The sequence below is a fragment of the Caretta caretta genome, chromosome 6, assembly GCF_965140235.1.
Source record: "Caretta caretta isolate rCarCar2 chromosome 6, rCarCar1.hap1, whole genome shotgun sequence".
Taxonomy (NCBI): Eukaryota; Metazoa; Chordata; order Testudines; family Cheloniidae; genus Caretta; species Caretta caretta.
The window spans coordinates 114108453-114129384 of record NC_134211.1 but is presented as its reverse complement, the minus strand read 5'-3'; the positions used below and the strand labels follow the sequence as shown (position 1 = coordinate 114129384).

The 20932-nt window shown below is 44.1% G+C and overlaps 1 protein-coding gene across 1 annotated transcript in view; it reads right to left on the bottom strand.

The window, feature by feature from the left end:
• Positions 1-4135: 4135 nt before the first annotated feature.
• LOC125638200 (inverted formin-2-like) overlaps positions 4136-20932 on the bottom strand; it is a 51821-nt gene continuing 35024 nt past the window's right edge. Inside the window, exons 2-5 of the mRNA XM_048853654.2 lie at positions 8056-8464; positions 6452-6567; positions 5641-5800; positions 4136-4173 (exon numbers count right to left, since the gene is read on the bottom strand). Of these exons, the coding sequence (XP_048709611.1) occupies positions 4136-4173; positions 5641-5800; positions 6452-6567; positions 8056-8452 (711 nt within the window). The 5' untranslated portion in view covers positions 8453-8464. The remainder of the gene's footprint in view (positions 4174-5640; positions 5801-6451; positions 6568-8055; positions 8465-20932) is intronic.

Below are 20932 nucleotides of genomic sequence, written 5' to 3'. Positions count from 1 at the left end.
CTCTGTTCACTAAGATTTCCAAAGATTCCCACAACAACAGGTTGGACTGATGAGAAGGTTCCAAATGCAAAAGGGTCTGGAGAATGGACAGCAGTTGGATGGCAACTGGAGAGCTGCTCACCTGAAATACAAGACAGTTTCCTATTAATTGCATCCTTTCCCTTTCAAACATCACTGCAGCACCCACTTCTGGTCTCCAGGGTTGGCTGCTGTCATTCCCAGTGCAGAATGGTATCCCCAAAGTAGGTCCTACTCACTTTATTGAAAAGACAGGAAAAGACCTCTTGGTGATTGTTCATGTCAATCCCATCGCATATCTTTAACAATTCCTCATCGTCTTCGGCCTTGGACTCCTCAAATGTCTCACATTGGATAAACAGGTCCTCGTCCTCAATATCTCTACAATATCACAGCACCCATTTTAATTGGAAAGCGTATAGCACCAATTCCAGTTGAAACTTCTGTGTTGGTGTCGCTTGTACTTCATCACCCACTAACCTGACTATTCACTGCTGAAATGACCCTTCCCTTATTATTTATAAAGGAGCCAATCCCACCATTCTCTCCCCTGCTGCGGAGTACCTTTCTCTGCAAGTAACTCCCTGAAATCAACGGGACAGCTTCCAGAGAAGGTGTTACTCAAGGTAAAGAAGTGTGGCCAAACCTGACCCCGGATGTGTTTTGCAAGCAGGGAAAAGAAAAATCTGCTGGGAGTTTTGACAGGATCATGGCATTTCCCATTTTAATTCTTCCCTCTTCACTTGACACTAGTTATTTATTCAGACAAAGGAGGAATCATTCAAATGATTTATTTGCTGTTTCAACTCCCTGATCAAAAACGTTTTTTTTTTTAATTGGAAATCACAATCTGCAGGACTCACAGAATAGGCATCCAACCCTTGTTAGCTGATGGCAATGGAAACATCACTTATCTCTTAATTTTTAAAGGACTGGAGCTTACATCCCAACCGTGTGAATAACTGACATTTATTATGCACATATCTTAAAACTTGGCATGGTTTCCTCATGGACTGTCCTTCCAAATGAACAATTTGTTCAGACAGGCACGTCCAGCCATGTGTCTTAGCTGGATGTTTCTGGGACAAGAATAAGCAATCAAATGGTAAAATGTCCTCAAACTGTACAATGACCAGAAGCTATTGATACTGTAAGCTGAGCTGAGATACAGACTCAACAAGACAACAGCACATCGATCCACAGTGATCTGTTTGGATTAAGTCTGCAAACTCCTTGCAAAAACAATCTTGGAAACTGCCCCTGTTAAAGCGGTGGTCAGTGTGGATGAGGCAAAACTTGTTTTGTTGAACGCGTCCCCTGACCCAAAATAAAAACCAAAAACGCCAGGTAAGCAAGACTTTAAGCCATGTCAGCCTAAAACTTCTCAAGTTTCATTTTAAAACAGCTGCACCCTTTCTACACTTCCCAGACAAACCATGTTTAAATGGTTACTGTAGATTGAAGATGTTTGAAACAGCATTTAATACCATATGATTCCTCCCCCACCCTCCCCCCAGATTATATGATTATTGACTACAAATTCCTGTACACTCCAGTCAGGGTGACCGAATCCACAGAAACAACTGTTTTTGACCATGGTGATAGCTGTTGGATGAGCCTTCCAGTCTAGAGAATTGCAGATATCTATACGAAGAGTCTAAATTAGTGGTTCTCAAACTTTTTGTATTGGTGACCCCTTTCACACAGCAAGCCTCTGAGTGCGACCCCCCCCTTATAAATTAAAAATGGAAATTTTAATTTTAATTTAATTTAACGTGGGCATGGGGCTGTCAGCCTGAACCCCGCCAGGTGCAGGCTGACAGTTCATGACCCTCAGGTAATAATCTTATGACCTCCTGAGGGGTTGCGACCCCCAGTTTGAGAACCCCTGGTCTAAACCCTTGGATATATGGATTTTACATTATTATTATTAGTCGTAGCAGTAGCATTAGCATTCATATTCAATGTGCTAGATGTATTACAGACCTACTGGGGAAAAAAACCACGTTTCTCACCTTACTCACACCTGGGAATTTTCACTTCCCAGCTAGTTGGTAATTCTGTGTCTGGTGGTGATTTTTACCTTATCTTTCAACAACGCTAAAATGAAATTGTCGCTTAAAAAATGGATTCCAAAAGCCTCCAAAAACGAAAAAAATATGGTAAAATGAAGATTTAATTTACTACCACTGTTGGCTTTCTGTGTCACCGAGACTGATTTTAGTGTTCCTGTGCCATGGAAACCTGAAAGAGTTTGAATCTGGCACCTCCACTGTAGTATTTATGGAAATCTTAGACATAGTCTGCAGACCCCAGGGGTCCCCAGACCACAGGTTGAAAACCACTGTTTTAAAGCATAACTGTGTTGATAAATTAGAAACAAGCCATAAAAGGGAGTTGGAGTGTGTGTGTGGGAGGGGGAAATCTTTTAAAGGAAATCAGATTTTGGACCTGATCTTTTAATCCATCCTTTTGATTAACTATGTGGCAACACAAATATATATCAAGGGCTGCCTACAGCAAGAATCCAGTTGTCACATGGAAAACATTGATGCATCTGCCTCCCGTCGCTTAGGGCTTACCCTCAGGGCTGTCCCTAGCTGTTCTGGGGCCCTACGCAGCGCCCCTGTGGGGGAGTGGGGGGGCCCAGGCCTCCGTGGGGGGGGGGCTGGCTTGGGGGGCAGGGAGGAACCACCCCCCGGCAATCACCGGCGGTGCGGCTGGGGCTGGGTTGCTGCACTTCCCACCGCCAGTGACTGCAGGCCCGACCCTGCTGCAGAGCTATGGGGAGTGGGGGCGGGGCTGGGGGCAAAGCGGGGGCCTGGGGCAGAGCCGGAGCAGGGGCTGGAGCAGCATGCAGCTGTGCAAGGCACCAGGAAATTTGGTGCCCCAAATTTCCTGGTGCCCTACGCAGCTGCACACTTTGCCTATGGGTAAGGACTGCCCTGCTTACTCTGAAAGGTGCTGATCACTTTAGCTCCAGTCCAGTAACACACATCAGGCCTTATCCAAAGCTCGTTGAAGTCAATGGAAAGATTCACTTTGACATCAATGTGCTATGTGGATCAGGCCCTTAAACACATTCTTGAAGATAAGCATGGAGTAGTTCACTTGACTTCAACAGGACTACAATCACATGCTGAAAGCTAGGTATGTGCACAAATACTTGCGGGATCAGGGCCCTACAACATGGAGATGAGCTCAAGCATCAGAATTTGGATCTGGATTTAGATTTCAAAGATTCCAAAATTTGGGGTGCTTGGATCCTAGGTTTTGGTTTAGAAAAAGGAGCTATTTACAAAATTTAGATCTCGATTCAGATTCGGAACACTGCGAAAGTTTGGGGAGGGGGTGTGGTTCTTGGGTTTTGGTTCTGGCCCATGGTTAACATAAAGGGAGAAAAAAATGAGATACCACAGGAAAAAGTGCAGTGAAATACAGGTTTCAGAGTAGCAGCCGTGTTAGTCTGTATTCGTAAAAAGAAAAGGAGGACTTGTGGCACCTTAGAGACTAAGAAATTTATTTGCGCATAAGCTTTCGTGAGCTACAGCTCACTTCATCGGATGCATTCAGTGGAAAATACAAGAGGGGAGATTTATATACACAGAGAACATGAAACAATGTGTGTTACCATACACACTGTAAGGAGAGTGATCACTTAAGATAGGAGAATACCAGCAGGAGAAGGGGGGGGGGAGGGGACGGAATAAAACCTTTTGTAGTGATAATCAAGGTGGGCCATTTCCAGCAGTTGACAAGAACGTCTGAGGAACAGTGGGGGGTGGGAAATAAACATGGGGAAATAGTTTTACTTTGTGTAATGACCCATCCACTCCCAGTCTCTATTCAAGTCTAAGTTAATTGTATCCAGTTTGCCAATTAATTCCAATTCAGCAGTCTCTCGTTGGAGTCTGTTTTTTATATTTTTAACCAGGAGAGAACTCAGAAAGGAAGCAGTACAAAAATATAGATAAGCCAAACATGTTTTTAAAAAAGGAAATAAAATAAAAATATAAATTTTTATAAAGTGAAAGAATTGCTAAAATAAGCACTAAATATTTTTACAATTGTATCAAAATGAATCACATTATAAAATAAAGTTTAAAAGAAGAAAACCTTACCTTAGCTTGGTTAAAATATCCAACAACTGAAGACCTGACAGAGGAAAATAAAAAGTGTTGTCATTCTAATCTACTAGATGTTAAGCACTTCTGTAAGGAGTTTGTATATGCATTACATCTAACATTTCCCAGGTGCAAAGGATTAAATTGCTATTTAAAGTTACATTTTTTTATTATTACCAAGATGACTTAATTCTCCTCTTGAAACCTCGAATCATTGCATATTGCAAGGCTGTACAAAAAATTAAAAAAAAAAAATTAAGACCCCTGTTCTGCAAAGACTTATGCACATGCTTAGTACTACTTACTACTGCAAGCAGTTCCATTGCCTTCAACAGAACTACTCAGAATGAGTAAAGTTAAGCATATGCATAAATGTTTGCAAGATTGGGACACAGAAAGGAGAAAGTTCATTAAAAAGAGCTTGGATCCCAATCTTGCAAATATTTGTGCAGGTGCGTAATACCCTGGAGCTAAATATCTGCAGGATCAGGACTTTAGTTTACAATGTTATGAAAAACATAGGTGTATTATCCTCAACTGCACATGAAATTTCTTAAAACGGAATATTTGAACATCGGTCTCATTGTACCCAACATTCCTTATGTTCAAGGAATTAGAGACTACTATTTTCTTAAATCACGTGCTACACTGGATGGGCTAAAACTGAGCCCTGGTGAAAGAAAGCACAACTCCCATTAACTGTGAGAGGAGTTGCATCAGATCTCAGTTTGGCCCTGGATTACTGAGGCCATGTCTACACTACAAAATTATGTTGACCTAATTTACATCAGCATACAGCCACCACAGTTATTAAATCGCTTGGGTGTGTGCACACTTGGCTCTTTGTGTTGGTGGTGCGTGTCCTCACCAGGAGTGCTTGTATCAATTATATGGTCAATAAGGGGCATTGTGGGAAAGCTCTTGAAAGCCACAGTCAATGTAAGCAACGCAGTATCTACACTGACACTGCATCAACCTAATCATATCAACCGTGACTCTATGCCGCTTGGATACTGTTACTAAATCGGCGCAAGCCAAATTTAAGTGGAGACACTTCCAGAACTAGATCAATGTAAGGCAGTTTACGTTGACATAACTGTGTAGTGTAGATCAGGCCTGAATAAAGACTGGGTTGCTACAGACATGAGTTGATTAAACTAGCTCATGGGAAAGAGGATACAGTGTATCTATAGGATAGATTAAGCTGGAATTCTGTTAGCATACAAGGAGAAAAGATCAAGTTTATGTGAAAAAGAAGAACAAAGCTTGAAATAATGGGATTAAAGAAAGTTTATCAAATATAAAACAAGAGTCAAAGGCTACTGCTCTGGCTATAAGTTAGGCTCATTATTGGTGTCTCAGGTATGACACATTGCAATTTGCACAACTTTTTTTTCATTTCACTATCTTACTGGTATTTTGAAAACCTACCACAGAAGTGGCTTGAGTTCAAGAGTTTAATTCCTTTGATAAGGTTAGATCCAACCAACTTTCTTACCTATAAACTCATTTCTGAGCTGCGTCCTGATTCTTAGTTCTTCAGTCCCCAGGATCACGGCATTAATAACACTTAGCAGTGTTATCATGTAAGGCACGTTATCCGTAGCGAAGAGCTCATTCATTATGACACTGAATCGGTACTGCTGGTTCTTCACCATCTGTTAACACACAGGTGATATTGCAGATGTTCCAGTTCAGAAACTTTTTTTTCCCTTTTAAAAACAGACTCTAAAACAAAGTCAGTATCTTAACTCCTCATCAGCATATCTCACTAAACATGAGAAAGAAAAATGTGTGCTAGAAACAGCTCCTTCAATCACTGAGCAGACATCTAGTCAGCAGGGAAAGTAAATGGAAACTGATCACTTGCATTGGAAAGGTTCCCTCTTTGACCTGAGACTTCTTCCTGCTCCCTGGTACAGCCATCCAGGGCTGTGAAACCCACAGGCATGGTACCTTTGATTTTTGGGAGTTTCTCACTGATGCTGGTAGGGCTGCCACAAAGATCCTTACGGCTGCCAGCCAGCTGCCTCCAGCTGAGTCATTGTGCAGCCACTCAGATTTCTGCTGACAAGCAAGGCACCTATTTTTTTTTTTTTACTTGCTACAAAGCTCTGTCTTTAAGTCCCTGACTCTCTGCCAGAATGATGCAACTTGATCCTTATGCCTGCGCTGTGCCCCCAGGTGGAGGGATGCACCCATGTGCATCCAGCTGTAGGATCAGAGCCAAAATAATAGAGCACACTGGTCTACCTATCACGCAGGGAACTAGATAATAACACTATATAGTACTCTGACTATGCGCTTGCCTTATAATGGTCCAGAGCATCCAAAGCCAGGGCATGCCCATCCAGGGAGTAAATGCAGAGTGCAGCGAGCAGGTCAAACACCTGTTTTTTGACCATGACATTAGATGTGTCCAGTGCTGCCAAAAAGAGAAAATGTATATTAGTGTATACTTCTCTCAAACTCCATCAACATCCATAATCTGTGACGTACATAAGCAATGTACTTGTGGCTTGCATCTGTGCACGTGTTACAGGAAGTATTTGCAATGAGATTCAAATACCTGGACACTTAAGAATTACACATTTTGTTGCAAATTCGTAAAAACGGTTCAGTTTCTTGAAAAGCAGGAGAAACTTCGCAGGTTTTTGTTTGAACAGTCTTATTCTTTGAGTTTAAATGGGTGCACTATGAATTGCTCTCATCAGCCATCCTATATTTCTGCTTCCCCTTTCCCTGTGTGTTCCACAGAGCATAGGCCAGGATATACCTTATTGATCTTTTACATTGAAGCAAAGAGATTGCATTACTGAATAACCCTACAAATGCTCCTACTTCCACAGTGAAAAATGCCCATTCCTATATTTTATTGCTGTTAGGAAAGACAAGTCTTTTCTTTTTTGGGAGGAGAAAAAGGAAGATCACTTTAAAATAGAAAAGCTTATCAAACAGTGGAGGGTTTAAATAGCTATAAATAATGGGTTTGTAGATATGGCAATTCTTCTTAGCATATGCGCAACATCTGACTAGGATTCATCACCGAATTTGGTCCACTGGTTGGATCATTAGCTTCCCCGGCCCAGGCCAGGTCCTGACAGGGAGCACGACATGAACGCTGATCCATGTGGCATTGAGTAACTTTAGAGACCTCAGCTAAGATCAGGGTCTCATTCTGGTTAGCACTATACAAATAGTAAGATATGTCTTGAAGAACTTAAATCTAAACAACCAAGACACACAAAGGATGGAAGAAAGAAGGCAGCATTAGCCTCATTTTACAGATGGAAACTAAGGCCTAGAGAAATTAAATGACTTGCTCAAGGTCGCACAGGAAATCTGTGGCAGCACCAGGTATAGAACTGGGATGTCCTGAGTCTTAACCACAGAGACGCCCTTCTTCTTTGTCAATTGTAGCTGTTGATGTCCATTTGGTTAACTGTCCACACTCTATTTTTTGACTTGACAAACAATAAGTGACAGATATCTGTTTGCAAGGTGAAGTCAGAGAGGTAAGGAACCAGTAGTTCCTATGTTATCCTAAGACAGAGAACGTTTTACACTTTGATGGCAAAACATAAAAGACTTCTGTGTGGAAACGGGTCCAATATTTCTTCTCTGCCATATGCCAAAAATTCGGGGAAGTGGCATTTAAAAGCAGTAGGTTTTTTTAGAGTAAAAAATCCCTCTTTTATTAAATGAGTAGGCATAAGAATAGCCTCTAATGTCCTTGTGAGAAAGCTGCTAAAGCCCTATATTTAAAAGAAAACAGCATGATAAAAATATAAAAAACTCTTTAATATCTATCTGTGAAATAATATGTTCAGAATGGAGCTGGTGACTAAGCAACAAGAAGCCTTATTGCGAAGCTGACTTGTGTGTGTTTAAAAGGAACAATAAGCGTTCTTACCTTGAGAGAGTTTCCTGACATAGCCTTCATTGCTGACAATGTATTCGATCCCCTTGTGGGAGTTCATGAGAGCTCGCACACAGTTAATGCAGGTGAGCTGAAGCAGGGCATCAGAAATCCTGGATACTCCTCTTCCAGACAGCCTGTCCAGGGCCTCTAAGAGCAGATCTAGGCCACTCAGCTCAAGGAACTGGACCATCCAGGTGTCATCACTGCTCTCCAATCGCTTCTTGAGACCAGAGTAGTTCACTACTGAGGGCATTTGTAGGAGGCGAATGCATAGCTCTGGCTCTGCATTTTCCAGGTTGGCCTCTGACTGGTCAGTCTCTTGGGGCCCAAGTTTCTCCTTTACAGCAGCCCATTTCTTCTGGGCACCCTCCTTCTTGACAGACATCATGAATAATCTCTCCTTTAAAGGGAACGAAAAGGCAAAGTGAGAAATATTTGGATTTGGCAACATCTCCTCAAATGAAGGGGCATTTCCCATAGTGATCAGAGACTTAAATCACAGATATTAAAGGTCTGTCTCACCCAGCAGGTACTCTGATCAACTGGAAGAGTAGCCCTCCAGCTATTGAAAGAAGATACCATTGCATTTAATCCACTCACATCACAACCAATCACTGCAATCTGTCCACACTGGTTTAACCATTAGAACAGGAATCCATAGTTTTAAAAGTAATTAATTTACCTCACTCAATAACCACTTGCTAGTTTTCACACAATGGAAAGGATGGTGGTGTAAGTGTTGTATTATCGGGTGTGGGCTTGGTATTTTCCTTTAGCTCTGTGTGCTTGAAGAAGATGAAATCAGGCGATCTCCTAGGTTTTGTTGAACAGAACTGGTTGAAGAATGTTTGGGTCCTCCTACCCCTCCACCCAGAAAATGTTTCATTTAAATTTTCCACAGAAATTTTCTTTTCTCTTTGGCAAAAATTCAAATACTGAAAGATTTTGGCAGAAAAGCAAAACACTGTGGGGGTTGGATGATTTTTGTTTTGACAAAAAATCAGAAATTTCCACAAAAAACAAGCCCTTGTTTTTGCAACCCCCCAAAAAATCTTTGGTCAAACCCCGATTTTCCATCATTAAATAACTTGGATGGCAAAAATTTGACCAGCCCTCCTGTTGGCTTTGTCTACACTGTTTAAAAAAAAGAAAAGAAAAATTCAAAAGCTAATAATAGTTTCTATTAATTTTTTCTTAATTCAATATACACAGAGGTTTAGTGTATGCATTTAAACATCCCCCTGTGGTGTTTCCAACCACAGCATTGCAGCATGGTGCAAGAGAATGAGAAATGACGCCAGGTAGGTACTGGAGAGGGGTGAAGCTATTGTACCTCATATGGAGCATCATGAGTTTTGGACATTAGGGGGTTCGTGTTCTCCTTAGAGGAGACAGTAGAAAGAGGAGCAGAGAGAGAGTGATGGAAACATTCTCATGAAAAACTAAATACACTGCCTCTAAAGGACACGTGCTGAAGAAGGAGTTCTCCTCCTGACAGGACTGGATTTCCAGTTGGGCACAATAGGCACATGCCTAGGGGCACCCGAGTTCTAACGGTGCCTAACAATTCAACGTTTGCCGCTCGCAGGTCCGGGCAGGGTGCGGGGCCGGTTGAGGGGGAGACGGCCCCACACAACCCTGCTGGAGCGCTCCTGACAGCAGGGAAGGCAAAGCAGCAGGTGAACAGCTCAGCAGTCCAACGCAGGGGGCCCTGCTAGGTAAGTGGGTCCAAGGGAGCCCAGCCTGGGCAGGCCCCACTCCTGCTCCAGCGTGGCTGATCGTGCCGCTCCTGAGAGGCCAGAAAAATCCCCACCAGCCCCGGCCGCACTGCCAGCTCAGCTCGGCGGAAACAGTCACCTCCCAGCGGGGCTGGTGAATGCGGCCGGGGGGTAGGGCACAAGAAAGGGGGTCTCTGGGGGGCGTTTGTGGGAGGGTGCTGGGCAGTGAGGGGGTGGGGGCGCTGGGCAGCGTGGGATTTGTGGGGGGTGCTGGGCAGTGAGGGAGTGGGAGAAGTCTGTGTGTGTTGGGGTGCTGGGCAGTAGGGGGGGTCTGTGTGGGGCACTGGACAGCTGTGGTGGTGGGGCTATGTGTGGGGGTGCTGGGCAGTAGGGGGGGTCTGTGGGGGTGCTGGGGAGTGGGGGATGGGGGAGGTCTCTGTGTGTTGGGGTCCTGGGCAGTGGGGAGGTCTGTGGGGAGTGCTGAACAGTGGGGGGTGTGGGAGGTCTGTGTGTGTTGGGGCGCTGGACAGTTGTGGTGGTGGGGCTGTGGGGGGGGGTGTTGGGCAGTCGGGAAGTCTGTGGAGAGTGCTGGCCCGTGGGGGATGGGGGAGGTCTGTGTGTGTTGGGGCGCTGGGCAGTAGGGGGGTCTGTGTGGGGCATTGGGCAGTTGTGGTGGTGGGGCTGTGGGGGGGGGGGTGTTGGGCAGTCGGGAAGTCTGTGGAGAGTGCTGGCCCGTGGGGGATGGGGGAGGTCTGTGTGTGTTGGGGCGCTGGGCAGTAGGGGGGTCTGTGTGGGGCATTGGGCAGTTGTGGTGGTGGGGCTGTGTGGGGGGGTGCTGGGCAGCGGAGGGGGTCTGAGGGCGGTGGAGCACTGGGTGGGGGTGTGCAGGGTGCTGTGCAGTTGTGGTGGGGGATCTGTGGAGGGGTCTCTGGGCGGGAGGGCACGGAAGATGCTGTGCCTAGGGGCAAGTAAGGTGTAAATCGAGCCCTGCCTCCTGACACCTAGCACAGGTTTCCCTTCAGCTAGAGCAACATTCTTTTGCCTTTTTTTTTTTTTTTTTTCCAATTGAACCACTCTTGGGAAACACACAGGCTGAATCCTGAGACTCACAAACAGCTCCATTGTGCTTAAACTGCTAGCCACGGATTCTCCTGATGTAGGAAGAATATCTGCATGGTGCAAAGTGGATGTCTTGGGGATGTGCTAGGGCAAGGGAGTGTGGCTGGCTGGCTGGCTGTGCTGTGGCAGACCATGGTCTGATGGTCACTGTATTTTTGAGATAGTTTAGGGCAACTCCATGGCTGTTCTAATCTACGCTGAGGGCAAAACTGGCTCTCAGCTGCCCCAGGCCCGGGGAGTAGCAACCACTTCCTTTACGGCTTCCCTCCCACTGCGGCAGGCAGCAGACATTAGACATAGCAGAGGACTGAGCCCCATGGTTTCAATTACGGGTGTGTGTGTGTGTGTGAACATCAACTGAAGATTTTCAAAATCTTTAACCCTGAAAGGTTCATGCTTCCTTGCCAGAAAGAACAGTCAGCCTGATAAACCTGTCTTCATTGTTCAAGCTAAACCAAATATGCAATGTAAACAACTGACAAAGACCTGTCCTCTGTCTGTCTGTTCATGCATTCATAAACAATTGAGAGTAAATTAGTTTTCTAGAAATTCTTTTAGTTGCGCAAATCTCTGGCTTTATTTCCAGACATGTATAATTAATAATATGTTTAAAAATATGCGATTACGGCATCTGAGAGTTTCCCTTTAACTGTTTTTTTAGATCTCACCACAGCTGAACTGTTTTAAAATTTCTAAGTGTTCAGAACATGCTCTTGAACTCAGTTTGATCAGATCCTATTCCTAAGCACATCCTATGTTGCTACAAATGTTTTCTTTTCTTTTGTTTCCTTTTGATTGATGTGGAGGTTAATTTGGTAACAGCCTCCTAATGTCTTCCTCTTCCATTCTAATAGGACATCACTTGCAAAATGTGCTATTTGCATATCATATGTGCAGGACTGGATTACCCAATAGGCAGACCAAGCACGTGCTGAGGGCACCAGCAAAGCAGGGGGCACCAAAAAAAAGAGATTTTTTTTTTTGAAAAAATTTGATATTTCAAAAAAAGCATCTAAGTAATCATCATGGGAAAAATCTTTTCTCAGCTGAAAAGAATAAAAAACCCTCAGAGAACAACAATGTGTCAGGACAGACTTGATTCGCTTTCCCTATTGTGTATGGAAGCGGACATGCTTCGTCGAGTCAGCTTCGATGAACTTATCCAGAATTTTGCAATCAGAAAATCTAGAAAGAAGCTATTTTAATTTCAGCATACATGTAAGTTTTGTGTCATTTCGAAAAATAAAATTTTATTTTACGGTATAGTACACCTCTACCCCGATATAACGCTGTCCTCGGGAGCCAAAAAAATCTTACCGCGTTATAGGTGAAACCGCGTTATATCGAACTTGCTTGATCCACCGGAGCGCACAGCCCTGCCCCCGTGGAGTGCTGCTTTACCGAATTATATCCGAATTCGTGTTATATTGGGTCACGTTATATCGGGGTAGAGATGTATTGTTTTTATTTTGAATTACATGGGGGGGGGCACCATAATCTTTTCAGTTCTTAGGGCCCCTAAAGGTCTTAATCCGGCCCTGCATATGTGAAAGTGTGATGGGCTGTGTGCAGAAGAACTGAGGTGTGAGGCTATTTTAACAGCAGTACATCTTATGAGGTACCTCATTTTAAGGCCCCTCTACCATGAGGGTCTAGTCTGCAACAGGAATTCTATTTGCAGCAAGGAGGCACAGGGATTGAAAGCAATGTCAAACTAGAGTCAAGTCACTCTTGACAGCCTGTCAAGCCGGTTTATGTCATTATGCTGCATTTTAACAGGACAGTTCAAATCAAAATAATAAGGGAATTATCCATCTAGGTTGCTACAAGCTCCAAAATTTGCCTTATAGAGTTTCTCTGGCATTGCTCCTGGAGGTCAGGAGCAATTGAACCAGCAGAGGCCAGGGTTCAGTCCCTAAACTCCGCCGATCTCAGAGACTAGAGCCCTCCACACAGAGGCCCTGAGCCTCAATGCTCTGCTGGCTTCTGGTTCCTCACCTGGCCTCCTGGAGCACCTCTCCTCCCGCCAGCTCCCTTAAGAACACCGCTGTGCTGCCAGGGAATCTCTACAGCTCCCAGAATCCCACCTCTCTTGGGTGAGGAATTCCATACAGACAAAGGAAACCAAGGTAAATTAGTGGAGTCAGGCCCACAAAATAGGAGAAGGGTGGACTGATGTGAAGAGAGTTCTCCTGTTCTAATTTCTGATAGCTCCCTTCAGCCACAGAGCATCAACTCAATGCAACATCGAAAGATAGGCTTCCATACGGATGGGAGTGGAGAGAAAGACGGCACAAAGGTAGCACCACTGTCTATACTGCTCCTGCTCCAGTCCTCCAGGAGCTCATCCCCTCCGCTGACAAAGGCAGGACAACAGTGGCCTAGTGGTTCTATAATAATGGATGAAACAGTCACATGGGTTACAGTAATTAGTGTTTTGGATCCTCACTCTCTAATGTTCTGCAGCACAGGCCACACGTAAACTGCAGGGCAGCTAGAAACAGCAGTCCCATGAGCAAATGGCTGAACTATAACAGCAACCCAGGACCGCCAATTCCTGTGATTTTTATCATGTCTTGCAATATTTGAGGTTTTTCTTAAAGTCCCAGCTCCTGAAGTCAAGTGATTATACAAGAATCTTAGTTTCCATTAAAATAACCCCACTGAAGCAGTAAGTTTCTAGCCCTTCTGGTTGTGGAGAAAAGTTTGAAAGCATGAACTGAGTGTATCAAAAGGTTCAGAAGACAAATGAAAAAAAACCCATATTTATAATTGTTCCAAAATAGTGTTGTGGTTTTAAAGCCAATCTCACGATTTTCTGGTGCCTGACTTGTGATTTTTCAATGTTTGGGACAATAGCAGTGATTACCCCTTTGTCCATTATGCTGTTGTACATTCAGCCAGGTTTTCAGATTCAGAGGGAACTTTATTTACTCTCCCCTTTCTTCCCTTCCCCTCCTTCCCCCATCATTGTTTAGTTTAGGGTTAGGAGGCCTTTGGAAACCTATGCATATATGTGTCTATTCACCAGCCACAGGCATTTAAGGTGTGGAGCTGTTGCTTTAAAGTGTGTCTCCTTGCAGTACGGATGTGTCATCGGAATGGAATGTACTAGACTTGTAACTGCTTTAGCTTTTCAGAACTTTTGCATTTGGATTGACTGCTATTTTCAAAAAGAAAATAGCTCTGATCATGCAGGTTTGCCAGCCACACTAAAGTCAATGGGTACCGATTTAAAACTGGGTGAGGGGTCAAAAGGGGTGGTGTCACTGTGGGGAGTTTTACAGAAAAAGTTCCTGATATCAAATGTTTATTGAAGCTACAGAGAAAATTTCAGCACCACTTAGTCTGCGTCCCCTTCACTCTCAATTCTGTTTGACTGAAAAAATTACAGTAATAATGGAAAATGTGAAGCAGCGAATGAGCCATTTAGGCATGTACTGGATAGCTAAAAAATACACAAACCAAAAATCCATTCCAAGTGCAGCCAGACTTTTATGATCTGTCATTAACAACTGAATTCTGCAGTAGTCCTAACTTGGGCAAAAGCCTCATTAAATTCATTGGGATGAAGCTTCTCTCCCACTGTACTAAGTACAAGAAGCTGGGCTTGGCACAAAGCAGTGATCTCTGGGGGAGGGGAAGAAAAAAAAATCTTTCCCCACCCCAAAAGCTGTGGAGCTATATGCAGTCCCTGCTAGAGCCCTGAGGCAGAAGTAGCCCTCTTACCAGGGGAGTTGCTGCACAGTGGATTTATGGTCACTGCCTGTTCTCTTCCTGCAAAGGAACTCCCCAGGAAGCAGGGCTCTGATGCAGGCAGGGATGCAGCAAACCCATTTCCCATGTGCCTCAAATCCTGCCGTATGCTCTGCATGAAAACCACACTCCTTCCAGGGTCCGATGCCAAGCCCATGAGAAGGCCAGATCTGGCTGGCTGACTTCAATGAGCTCTAGACCAGGTGCTCACTGCAGGCAGGGCCCTCTAGCTTTACAGGAGGAGGAGGCGGCTAAGGGAAGTAAATAAATAAAAGCACCTCTCCCTATTGCCAGATGATGTCAGTGTTTTATATCGAAGCAGATAAAAGCAAGACTGCCTCCTCTGCCTGCAGAGCAAAGTTAATGGGCAATTGTTTTCCTCAAGCACATTTCCTGCTGCAGTGTCTCTTTGGGTGGGGAAGGGCGTGAGGAATGGCTTTGGAGCTAAGGTGTGTGAAACCACTGGAAGAATTCAAACTGTTATGTGTGCAACTTTGTCTTGGCACCAGTAATTGCTACCCACACCTTAATGTTTGTCTACGTCTAGTTCTGCACATAGCATTTCTCCTCGGAGGAAAGAATGGTCTAATGACCAAAGCAGAGGCTAGCAATAAGGAGTCCTGTTCCTTGCTCTGTGTGTCTGTGGCTGAGTCAGTGATCTTTCTGATTCTCAGTTTCTCTTCCTGTAAAATGACCATAATACGTTCCTAACTCATTGGGGTGTTTTGAGATTTAATTCCTAAGCATCTGTAAAGTGCTTTGAGATCCTCAGCTGAAAGTGAAAACTCGTATTGTATTCTCATTCCTATATTTCAATAAAAAGAAAAGGAGTACTTGTGGCACCTTAGAGACTAACCAATTTATCTGAGCATAAGCTTTCGTGAGCTACAGCTCACTTCATCGGATGCATACTGTGGAAAGTGTAGAAGATATTTTTATACGCACAAAGCATGAAAAAATACCTCCCCCAACCCCACTCTCCTACTGGTAATAGCTTATCTAAAGTGATCACTCTCCTTACAATGTGTATGATAATCAAGGTGGGCCATTTCCAGCACAAATCCAGGGTCTGAGGGGGAGAGGGGGTTAGAAAAAACAAGGAGAAATAGGTTACCTTGCATAATGACTTAGCCACTCCCAGTCTCTATTCAAGCCTAAATTAATTGTATCCAATTTGCAAATAAATTCCAATTCAGCAGTCTCTCGCTGGAGTCTGGATTTGAAGTTTTTTTCTTGTAATATCGCAACTTTCATGTCTGTAATCGCGTGACCAGAGAGATTGAAGTGTTCTCCGACTGGTTTTTGAATGTTATAATTCTTGACATCTGATTTGTGTCCATTTATTCTTTTACGTAGAGACTGTCCAGTTTGACCTATCCAACTATACTCTTAGCCCAGCAGAAGCAGCTGTCCTATCTCGGGGACTCTCCTTCTGCCCCTCCACCTCCACGAACATGATACAGTTCTGTGGTAACCTGGAATCCTATTTTCGACGTCTCCGACTCAAGGAGTATTTCCAACACACCTCTGAACAACATACTAACCCACAGAGACCTCCCTACCAACACTACAAAAAGAAGGATTCTAGGTGGACTCCTCCTGAAGGTCGAGACAGCAGACTGGACTTCTACATAGAGTGCTTCCGCCGACGTGCAAGGGCTGAAATTGTGGAAAAGCAGCATCACTTGCCCCATAACCTCAGCCGTGCAGAACACAATGCCATCCACAGCCTCAGAAACAACTCTGACATCATAATCAAAAAGGCTGACAAAGGAGGTGCTGTTGTCATCATAAATAGGTCAGAATATGAACAAGAGGCTGCTCAGCAGCTCTCCAACACCACTTTCTACAAGCCATTACCCTCTGATCCTACTGAGAGTTACCAAAAGAAACTACAGCAGTTGCTCAAGAAACTCCCTGAAAAAGCACAAGATCAAATCCGCACAGACACACCCCTGGAACTCTGACCTGGGATATTCTATCTACTACCCAAGATCCACAAACCTGGAAATCCTGGGCGCCCTATCATCTCAGGCATTGGCACTCTGACAGCAGGATTGTCTGGCTATGTAGACTCCCTCCTCAGGCCCTACGCTACCAGCACTCCCAGCTATCTTCGAGACACCACTGACTTCCTGAGGAAACTACAATCCTTCGGTGATCTTCCTGATAACACCATCCTGGCCACTATGGATGTAGAAGCCTCTACATCAACATTCCACACAAAGATGGACTACAAGCTGTCAAAAACACTGTCCCCGATAATGTCACGGCTAACCTGGTGGCTGAACTTTGTGACTTTGTCCTTACCCATAACTATTTTACATTTGGGGACAATGTATACCTTCAAATCAGCGGCACTGCTATGGGTACCCGCATGGCCCCACAGTATGCCAACATTTTTATGGCTGACTTAGAACAATGCTTCCTTAGCTCTCGTCCCCTAATGCCCCTATTCTACTTGCGCTATATTGATGACATCTTCATCATCTGGACCCATGGAAAAGAAGCCCTTGAGGAATTCCACCATGATTTCAACAATTTCCATCCCACCATCAACCTCAGCCCGGTCCAGTCCACACAAGAGATCCACTTCCTGGACACTACAGTGCTAATAAACAATGGTCACATAAACACCACCCTATACCGGAAACCTACTGACCGCTATTCCTACCTACATGCCTCCAGCTTTCACCCTGACCACACTACACAATCCATTGTCTACAGCCAAGCTCTGCGATACAACTGCATTTGCTCCAACCCCTCAGACAGAGACAAACACCTACAAGATCTCTATCAAGCATTCTTACAACTACAATACCCACCTGAGAAGTGAAGAAACAGATTGATAGAGCCAGAAGAGTTCCCAGAAGTCACCTACTACAGGACACACCTAACAAAGAAAATAACAGAACGCCACTAGCCGTCACCTTCGGCCCCCAACTAAAACTCCTCCAACGCATAATTAAGGATCTACAACCTATCCTGAAGGATGACCCAACACTCTCACAAATCTTGGGAAATAGGCCAGTCCTTGCCTACAGACAGCCCCCCAACCTGAAGCGAATACTCACCAGCAACCACATACCACACAACAGAACCACTAACCCAGGAACCTATCCTTGCAACAAAGCCCGTTGACAGCTGTGCCCACATATTTATTCAGGGGATACCATCACAGGGCCTAATAACATCAGCCACACTATCAGAGGCTCGTTCACCTGCACATCTACCAATGTGATATATGCCATCATGTGCCAGCAATGCCCCTCTGCCATGTACCTTGGTCAAACTGGACAGTCTCTACATAAAAGAATAAATGGACACAAATCAGATGTCAAGAATTATAACATTCATAAACCAGTCGGAGAACACTTCAATCTCTCTGGTCACGCGATTACAGACATGAAAGTTGCGATATTAGAACAAAAAAACTTCAAATCCAGACTCCAGGGAGAGACTGCTGAATTGGAATTCATTTGCAAATTAGATACAATTAACTTAGGCTTGAATAGAGACTGGGAGTGGCTAAGTCATTATGCAAGGTAACCTATTTCCCCTTGTTTTTTCCTACCCCCCCCCCCGCCCCCAGACGTTCTTGTTAAACCCTGGATTTGTGCTGGAAATGGCCCATCTTGATTATCATACACATTGTAAGGAGAGTGGTCACTTTAGATAAGCTATTACCAACAGGAGAGTGAGTTTGTGTGTGTGGGGGGAGGCGGGGGGGAGAGAAAACCTGGATTTGTGCTGGAAATGGCCCAACTTGATTATCATACACATTGTAAGGAGAGTGATCACTTTAGATAAGCTATTACCAGTAGGAGAGTGGGGTTGGGGGAGGTATTTTTTCATGCTTTGTGTGTATAAAAAGATCTTCTACACTTTCCACAGTATGCATCCGATGAAGTGAACTGTAGCTCACGAAAGCTTATGCTCAAATAAATTTGTTAGTCTCTAAGCTGTCACAAGTACTCCTTTTCTTTTTACGAATACAGACTAACACGGCTGTTAGTCTGAAATATTTCAGTAAAATGCAGCATGTGTACAAAATGTGATTGATAATTTCCTTTTTTAGGACAAACATACATGTGTAGGGCAGGCTCAAACTGTACAGTCCTTCCTCTGTCCTAACTCATAGAGTCTGACTCTCCTCTTCCTTACTCCAGTGTAAATCAATCACTGAAGTCAATGAAATTACAGTGGGGTAAAACTTCTGTCAAAGGAGAGAAGAATCAGTGCCATTGACTTTAATGGGAGTTTTGCTTGAACCAGGGCTTCAAGATTTAACCCTGTATATACAGTGCAGAGCCAAAGCTCCCACCCTGTGCAAAGCCTAGAACATAAGCTTTGCACTGGAGATCTCCACAGGGCTGAGGGAATGAAATCCTTTCTCTGACTCCACAGAGGGGCTGACTGCAGTTCTGTGCCGTTCAGCCTCCAGGCAGCAGAAGCAACTGCTGATTCTCTACACCCTCCTCTTTCTCTGTTAATATTACTTTCTTTTAGAGAGGGGCTAAATAGCTTTTCTGTTCTTCGCACAGCACTAAACCCTTTGATAGTAAGCCTGGAAATTAATGCTGTTATTTTTTTATATTTTTACTTTTAGCTATCACAGTTAGGGCTGTCAAGCGATTAAAAAAATTAATCACGATTAATCACACGGAAAGAACAGGAGTACTTCTGGCACCTTAGAGACTAACCAAGTTATTAGAGCATAAGCTTTTGTGGGCTACAGCTCACTTCATCAGATGCATAGAATGAAACATATAGTAGGAAGATATATATATATATATATAGATATATATATATATACACACACACACACACACAGATAAGTTGGAAGTTGCCATACAAACTGTGAGAGGCTAATTAGTTAAGATGAACTATTATCAGCAGGAGAAAAAACTTTTGTAGTGATAATCAAGATGGCCCATTTAGACAGTTGACAAGAAGGTGTGAGGATACTTAACTTAGGGAATAGATTCAATATGTGTAATGACCCAGCCACTCCCAGTCTCTATTCAAACCCAAGTTAATGGTATCTAGTTTGCATATTAATTCAAGCTCAGCAGTTTCTCGTTGGGGTCTGTTTTTGAAGCTTTTCTGTTGCAAAATTGCCACCCTTAAATCTTTTACTGCGTGGCCAGAGAGGTTGAAGTGTTCTCCTACCAGTTTTTGAATGTTATGATTCCTGACATCAGATTTGTGTTCATTTATTCTTTTGCGTAGAGACTGTCTGGTTTGGCCAATGTACATGGCAGAGGGGCATTGCTGGCCTATAATGGCATATATCACATAGGTAGATGTGCAGATGAATGAGCCCCTGATGGCGTGGCTAATGTGGTTAGGTCCTATGATGGTGTCACTTGAACAAATACGTGGACAGAGTTGGCATTGGGCTTTGTTGCAAGGATAGGTTCCTAGGTTACTGTTTTTGTTGTGTGGTGTGGGGTTGCTGGAGAGTATTTGCTTTAGGTTGGGGGGCTGTCTGTAAGCGAGGAGTGGTCTGTCTCCCAAGATCTGTGAGAGTGAGGGATCATTTTTCAGGACAGGTTGTAAATCTTTGATGATGTGCTGGAGAGGTTTTAGTTGGGGGCTGAAGGTGATGGCTAGTGGCGTTCTGTTATTTTCTTTGTTGGGCCTGTCCCATAGTAGGTGACTTCTGGGTACTCTTCTGGCTCTGTCAATCTGTTTTTTCACTTCAGCAGGTGCGTATTGTAGTTTTTAGAATGCTTGATAGAGATCTTGTAGGTGTTTGTCTCTGTCTGAGGGATTGGAGCAAATGCGGTTGTATCTTAGAACTTGGCTGTAGACAATGGATTGTGTGGTGTGTCCTAGATGGAAGCTGGAGGCATGTAGGTAAGTACAGCGGTCAGTAGGTTTCCGGTATAGTGTGGTGTTTATGTGATCATCGCTTATTAGCACAGTAGTGTCCAGGAAATGGACCGCTTGTGTGGATTGGTCTAGGCTGAGGTTGATGGTGGGATGGAAATTGTTGAAATCATGGTGGAATTCCTCAAGGGCTTCTTTTCCATCGGTCCAGATGATGAAGATGTCATCAATGTAGCGCAAGTAGAGCAGAGGTGTTAGGGGACGAGAGCTAAGGAAGCGTTGTTCTAAGTCAGCTACTACAGTGCCAGCATGTGCCATCATGTGCCAGCAATGCCCCTCTGCCATGTACATTGGCCAAACCAGACAGTCTCTATGCAAAAGAATAAATGGGCACAAATCTGACATCAGTAATCATAACATTCAAAAACTGGTAGGAGAAC